This window comes from Pundamilia nyererei, unplaced genomic scaffold, assembly GCF_000239375.1.
Source record: "Pundamilia nyererei isolate P.nyererei 1_Seehausen unplaced genomic scaffold, PunNye1.0 scaffold00199, whole genome shotgun sequence".
NCBI classification, from domain to species: domain Eukaryota; kingdom Metazoa; phylum Chordata; class Actinopteri; order Cichliformes; family Cichlidae; genus Pundamilia; species Pundamilia nyererei.
Genome location: NW_005187600.1, coordinates 172,642 through 179,976, shown reverse-complemented (window position 1 = coordinate 179,976; position 7,335 = coordinate 172,642). Strand labels below are relative to the sequence as shown.

Genomic DNA, 7,335 nt, shown 5'->3' with positions numbered 1-7,335 from the left:
CTTTTGCAAGCCACTGTACATAGAAGGCACCGACAATAAAATCACTCAGTCTGAAGCTCATAGCGTTCTCACTAAGATAATATATTCCATATGACACACAAATTTAATTAGTTTTCACTCAGTTTTCCATCATGAACAAAATGTATCCAGGAAATGGCTAGGTCTGATGAGAAAAGACTCATAAGAGAATCTGCTGACTTTGGATAGTCATGTGATTAAAGATTGTACTTGTTGCTGTTTTCCAACTAAGGAGCCTCTATCGCATGTGAGCTGATGGGGAATGGTGTTCCAAGTGTCAATAAAAAGCTGCAGTTATCATCATTACCTCGCTTGGGCTGCATAATTCCCCCTGCAATGTGAAAACAGGGACAAGGCATTAATGTCAACACGCTGCATAAAGATAAATCTTTTGAATAGACCTCGTTTTATTGCCCCACCTCTTGTGCCCCAGGAAATTATGTTTGTTTTTAGTCTTCAAGGAGCAACTGCTTTCTTTCTCAGAATCATGACGGTGTAAATATTCATTTTCTCAAACAACATATTAGACTCTATCTATTAACATCTCCTCTTTTTCTTTTCCTGCAGAAAGAGATGACAGAGAAGATATGCAATTAGACAAAGCCACATGGACAAAGGAGTTTACATTATGACGTTATCTGAGCCCCTTGAGAAAACTTCCGCATCAAAACACCGGACAGAGAACTGCTTTGTGTACACTTGTACGAGTGGTTTCCAAGCATATGACATGGCCCATAAACTCAGTAGACTTCTGCAGATGGTGGCAAAGTTCCTTTACAGAACTTTTCACTTCACATTCATTATGGTGCTGTGAGTTTCCTCATTATTCTGTATTGTTTTATACACTGCATCTCCTGTACTCTGTCTTTCCTCTTGTGCATGTATATGTTTTATCTTCGTGTAAGTTTTGATGCATTGTTTGTTTTCTCGTTGACCAGAGTTTGTATTTTGTACGATGTGTTTTCACTGTTTAAAATCTGATTTAAGGGCATAAAAGTTCTTCCCATCAGCCAATCGCGTCTGCTTTCATTTTCGCAGGAAAAAGAAAATCACAACAACAACAGATATAGCATACTTGTAGCATACATCACTGCTCACTTGCCAAACCTGTTACATGGATAAATAAAGGCCATCATCATGCACCAAAAATCCCCACTACGTGGACTGAGGCGTGGTGACGAACCCTGCCAAGTGACGTTGCATCAGTGCGGTCACGCTACCAATGGGAGAGGAGTTAATCCGGAAAGGGGCGGGGCAAACGTCTGCTCTCGCGTTTTCCCGCCCGGTACGTCATCAGCTGTTTGGACTGATTGATAACAGAAAGCAATGGGAGCTTACATCAGCTGTCACAGGCTTTGACTGCAGGGATTTGGCTGGCGTGGAGTCCACGTTTGAAGGGTTTGTTGCATTTGTGGTTTTATTTTAACGTTGCTTCAACAGTCTCTGAATACAGTTAGCAACTGGTCATGTAAATCGGTTTAGCAAGCTATCTGAGTTCTTTCTTGCTAGCTGGGTCTAACAACAGCTATAGTAGGCAGCCACCGCTAGCTCTGGCTTTTGTAATGCCGTAATGATCTTTTATACAGAATTCCCTCCTGGTAACTAGGACAACGTTGCTAATGTTAAGTAATTATCTAAGTGGACGTTGTTGGCTGTCCGTACACATATTTATTAACTTCAGTATCGATACAAACTGCTGGTATAACTCCATTAGCTAACAGCTAATTATCAGTTTTGTGTTTTTCTAACCGAAACATAACATTTAACTAGTGTGAACTAACTAATTCAATAAACTTTGCTGTAAGTGAATATTCTGCGGTCATGTAGATGAACAGTAACCGCAAACTCAGAGCGATACACAATGTAATACCAAAGAATGAAAGAAAGAGGAAACTGGAACACATAAGCTAACGCTGGGCGGTGTCTTCTCCATTGCTCTAGCCTTTTGCCTCATCACTGCATTGTATTTAGTTGTTACGTATGTTTACGTGACTAACTATATTTGTATGTGGCAGTTGGCAGATATGGTGAGGCACGGCGTGATGACGGAGTTGCAGCCCTTCCAGCCCTCCCTCCAGGTGATCTACTCTATGATTAGTGGTGATTACAAAAGCTGACTTCCTGAAACATGTCTGATAAGATAAAAGGACCAGAAAATGGTGCACAGTAGTTTCATCAAAGCACTGTGCCCTGTTGTTTGAATGTTTCTGGTAAAGTTCAGATAAGGCCTGTCACGGAGTTTCCAGTATTATCATATTGACCACTGTTTTGGCAGACTGCCATAGGTGGTTGTAATGATCAAAGTAGTGGTGATGCATCCCTATAACTGCAGTTAGTCATTTTACAGTTGCAAGCCTATGATATGTACAGAACATTTTATTATATTATGGATTAGTGTTTATTTTTAGTATTTATTACCAAGGCCAAATTAAAATTTTCCTTTTTTGCTTTTTTCATTTGCTTTTTCTCTACTGTACCAACATTGATCACTGGCTGATTTTGCACTATTCCCTCCCCCTGTCCCCCCCATATGGCCTCCTTCTCTGTAACAGGGTAACTCCCTTGCTTTGGGCCAAGTAGGGCAAAGCTGTGGGAGCATTCAGGAGAACAGAAATACCTCAGAGGAAAGACAGAATCTTTCCCAAGACCCAGCAGGTACAAATGCTTTACTTTTCCTAGCATTTCTATAGCTTTGTAAACTTTACAAAGCGAGAGCACTGTGCAAAAAAATTGCAATGTTTTAATTTGTGTGTATGGATTCATTTCTGCCTCTACAGAGTGTGAAAAAAGCCAGCCAGTGAACATCCCAGATACAGGTAAACGAAAGAAGAAGAAAAGAACTAGAGCGACAGACAGCTCCACTGGCACTTTTGATGGTAAGTAGGCTAAAACTGAAACACATGCAGTACGTGTGAAAGCAGGAAAATTGACCAACACTTCATATTTTCTTCAGATCTCTACAAATTGACTCATGAGGTGCTCGGCCAGGGAGCATATGCTAAAGTTCAAGGATGTATCAGCCTGCAGAATGGACATGAGTATGCCGTGAAGGTAAGTAGGGACAGTTTTGCCAAATTTAAATGTCATTTGAACAGGTTGGGTTGCTCTTTAATGGCAACATTTTCTTTAAAGCTGTACTGCATTTTTTATTTTATTTTTTTAAAGTCAATCAAAATGTCCATTGAATCACAATTTCTGCTGCTCGCCTTCATAGATCATAGAAAAGAGTGCAGGACACAGCCGCAGCAGAGTCTTTCGAGAAGTGGAGACTCTTTATCAGTGTCATGGAAATAAGTGAGTTGATTTTTGTCTGATTAATATTTAAAAAAAAAAAAATTTAGAGAGAAAAGAAAACCTATCCAGAATAAAACCAATTCTGATCACCTAAACATATCGTTGTCCAGGAATATTTTGGAATTGATTGAATTCTTTGAGGACAACAACTGCTTTTATTTGGTATTTGAAAAGCTGCGTGGTGGTAAGTGTGAATAATTAACACAACAGTTATGTAATGCAAACAGAGCTGTTGCCAGATGGCTCATTATGAGCGCACAAATATACCCGTGAGTGATCCTCTTCTCTTTCTGCAGGTTCTATTCTTACACATATCCAAAACCGAAAGCACTTTGATGAACTGGAGGCTAGTAAGGTAGTGAAAGATATTGCCCAAGCTCTCGACTTTTTACACACAAAAGGTAGGTCAAAATTCACGCAGGTGTTCTGCTGAAATCCAAAGGAAATAGAGGTTTTGTTTTTGTTTTTAAGTGTAAAGGTGACAGTGTTTTTGTTTGCAGGCATTGCCCATAGAGACCTTAAGCTAGAAAACATACTCTGTGAATACACTGATCAGGTAATTGGCATTTAATGAGTTGAGAAAGGCATTAATTATCCCTTAAGGTTTATAATTTAACAACATAATCGTATATTTACTCTCTTTCTACTTAGGTGTCGCCAGTAAAGATCTGTGACTTTGATCTAGGAAGTGGAGTAAAGCTCAGCAGTGCCTGTACACCCATAACAACCCCAGAGCTCACAACACCAGTAAGTGTCTAATTCTAAATTGTCGGCCAAGTATAGACACATAATATTGTCCAATTAACTAATAAGGGATTACACTGACTTGCCTCTTCTTTGCTTTTGATCTTTGCCCTCTCTCAGTGTGGCTCGGCAGAGTACATGGCTCCAGAAGTAGTCGAGGTGTTCACTGATGAGGCCTCCTTCTACGACAAACGCTGTGATCTGTGGAGCCTCGGGGTCATCCTCTACATCTTACTGAGTGGCAGCCCACCCTTCACAGGACACTGTGGCTCTGACTGTGGCTGGGATCGGGGAGAAAGATGCAGAACATGCCAGGTATGCCCCCTCCAATCAGCACTGTTGTTTAGCGTCCATCCCATGGATAATTGCTCAGCTCAGCAGTGTTTGCACCACAGAGATTCACTGTGTGTCCCCGCTTATCATTCTGAAATGAAGACATTATAAATAATATAAAACTAGAGGTGTTAAAAGAACACATGCTCTGTAATGCCTCCTTTAGCTGGCATTACAGCTTGTTCATCTTAATGCTGGCCTCTTTGATTATCATGTCCATGGTAGACTGTTCAAATAAAGTAACTAAAAATGTTTCTTTTTTTGCTGTATACTGGCTTAATTAAGAAACATAATTAGTAATGTAGGTTAAGTTAGGCTTAGATGTAGGTTGAAATCTCTTTTTAAAAATAAAAAAATGAGAAAAGCCGATGTATAGGAGCACTACGGCTGATTTGGCTTTAGCTGTTGACCCATATGTCAAATGCTCTTATGTGAATTATTCAGAAAAGCCAAACACTTTCAGTACAGTTTGGGTATTTTTTTTTTTTTAAGTAGTAGAGTATTAGGGCTGAGAAGAAATGGGAAGAGGTTCTGTAGATTTACCAGGGAAAACCTTGTTTTAGCTTTCACTTCATCTAGATGGATGTCGTCGGTTCTTCTTCCATTATCTTGGCTTGAGCGGAGTTTTGGTTTGGTTTATTGAATTTTGTGCTGCTTGGAGAAAAAGCTCACTTCTGTAAAGAAGGTGTGAGGTCTGAATTTATAATGCACAACAGAATGACAACACCATTACAAAAAGGAATGCAGCACAATAATCCAGCGTGTGTGTGTGTGTGTGTGTGTGTAAATGGCATGTACTTATCAGCAGGTTATTTGATCTTCTCCCCTCAGAGTCACCTGTTTGAGAGCATCCAGCAGGGCAAATATGAATTTCCAGACAAGGACTGGGCCCACATCACAGTGGGTGCCAAGGACCTCATATCAAAGCTGTTGGTTCGGGATGCCACTCTGCGCCTCAGTGCTGCTCAGGTCCTCAAGCACCCTTGGGTGCAGGGGGTGGGTATAATTACATTTGAGCACTACTTGTCTAATGTTAGACAGCTGGAATTATTGTCCTTATTTTCCAGCTGTGAGTTTTTTTTCTTTCTTTCTTTTATTTATTTATTTTTTTCCAGAATGCTCCAGAGAGAGGTCTTCCAACTCCTCGTGTTCTGCAGAGGTCTGTCTTTATTTTAGCTCCGTTTCTGTGGTTGAAGTAGAATCAGACCTTTAGTGTTTGTGGTTTTTCATAGGAAACTAGAGTTTCTGCACATACCTTTGTTTATGAACAACTTTTTTTTTTTAAATTTTGAGAACAATTTCAGGTTCTCTCTGCTTCAAGATGTTTTTTTTTTAAGATGGAAAATATTGGGATAGATGAAACAAGGATCTAGGATACTTTATTCTAATCACATTATTAAAGTGAGAAGTGGCAGAAGTGTGCTTAGATGTCTCTCATATCTTTTTCTGCCTTCTTTCTTGTTCTAGGAACAGCAGCACCAAAGATCTGACCCAGTTTGCAGCAGAAGCCATCGCCTTCAACCGGCAGCTATCCCAGCACGAGGAGCAGCGGGAGGACGTTGGAGCCATTGTTTGCTCCATGAGGCTTTCTCCTCCTTCTAACTCCAGGCTGGCTCGCAGACGGGCACAGTCCAGTGCTCTCCGGCACGGAGACTTTGCACCCACTTCAGATGACGCCACAGCCTGAGGGTCCTTAACCTCCTCATCATGTTATCTGAATAATTTTAGTTACCTTCTGTGTGGATTTTTATTTTTATAGGGAGCCTTGTAGGATCGGTCACACAGTATGGAAAGTGTCTCTGTTGTTGAAAGTCCTCTCCTTGGCCAGTAGTCTTATCAGTGAGAGTTTGAACATCAAGTGCGCAGTTAAACCTCAGCTTCTGCCTACTAATAGAAAACAGTAAAACTTCCAGGATTTGGCCAGGAGTTACTTTAAGCTGATGAGTATTTTTAACAAAGGTTTGATTTTCTTTCAGAACAACTTTGACTTTAAGAAATTTATGTATTGTCTTCACAGGTTGGGTTAGTCATCGTTACCCAAAACACCAGAAACTGCTCTCAGTGTCAGCAGTCTTTACTAAAATACATATCAACACCAAAAACAGCATTTTAAGAATCAGGACAGCTACGCAGCAGCAGCTGCTGCTTTAATGCAATATCGTCTTATAGGTAGATTTTATTTTATTTTATTACTTGTTTTTCCAGCTGTGAATTAGTTATTTTATTTGAAAGCTTTTTAGTGACTAAAGAAAAGGGATTTTTTTTGTTGCTTTTTTAAAGCATGTTTTCTTTTTTTAAATTTTTTTTTTTATATGATTTTTTATGTGTGAATGTATGTGATTTAAGTGATAAAAACAGACAACACTTAGAGGAGTCTGAGGGTTAAACAGGGCCTTTCCCCTGTTTTACCTGTTGACTCTTTTGTCGAGCTGTGTCTTCATGACTACCTGAGAGTGTGGCTGGAGGTTGCAGAAACTCATGGAGTGAGACTGGATCTGAAAGTTTTTTTTTTTTTCTCATGTCAATACAAGCTACCTGCAGCACTGATGTACTTTAAAATAAATATCTTATTTAGTTTGCCCAGAATGGGAGGTTCTTGTGTTTTTAAAGCTTCACCAATGATATGAATTTGACACTTAAAAATAGTATTTATCTTTTCAGCGCTTTTGCTATAACTTCTTGTTGGAGGTCATGTTTGGTGTTGTGATGCAGATTATTCCAAGAGGTTTTGCTTAATTTCTTATTGTCTTAGTGATCTTATATATATATTTTTAAGTCTAAATTACTTGAAATGTGAAAATTGCATTTGTTTTAAGTTTTATGCAGTTCATGAGACTTAAAGCTGAACTGTGGGACTTTTATATATAATGTTAATGTGTGTGCACACAAAGATTATTCACCCTATGAGCAGCAGGTATGGTCTCTGTATTTTGTAGTGTTCCTGAT

The 7,335-nt window shown here is 39.5% G+C and overlaps 2 protein-coding genes across 3 annotated transcripts in view; both read left to right on the top strand.

Moving 5' to 3' along the window:
* The window catches only part of mob3c (MOB kinase activator 3C), a 6,752-nt gene extending 5,646 nt beyond the window's left edge, over positions 1–1,106 (top strand). Inside the window, exons 4-5 of one of the 2 annotated variants that reach the window (XR_312093.1) lie at positions 586–828; positions 1,057–1,106. Coding sequence is in view for 1 of the 2 variants with exons in the window: in XM_005747485.1 (XP_005747542.1) it covers positions 586–615 (30 nt within the window). In the remaining variant the exon portion in view is untranslated. Of the gene's footprint in view, positions 1–585; positions 1,030–1,056 lie in introns of those variants that run through there. The other variant, XM_005747485.1, reaches the window with a different exon arrangement.
* An 81-nt stretch (positions 1,107–1,187) lies between these two features.
* Positions 1,188–6,600, top strand: mknk1 (MAPK interacting serine/threonine kinase 1). The gene is made up of 14 exons (XM_005747484.2): positions 1,188–1,416; positions 2,034–2,096; positions 2,571–2,673; positions 2,796–2,894; positions 2,972–3,069; positions 3,233–3,312; positions 3,423–3,496; positions 3,609–3,713; positions 3,813–3,868; positions 3,964–4,059; positions 4,177–4,371; positions 5,221–5,385; positions 5,505–5,548; positions 5,857–6,600. The coding sequence occupies exons 2-14, from the start codon at positions 2,043–2,045 to the stop codon at positions 6,074–6,076; spliced, it is 1,389 nt and encodes a 462-aa protein (XP_005747541.1). The 5' UTR covers positions 1,188–1,416; positions 2,034–2,042; the 3' UTR covers positions 6,077–6,600.
* Positions 6,601–7,335: the final 735 nt, after the last annotated feature.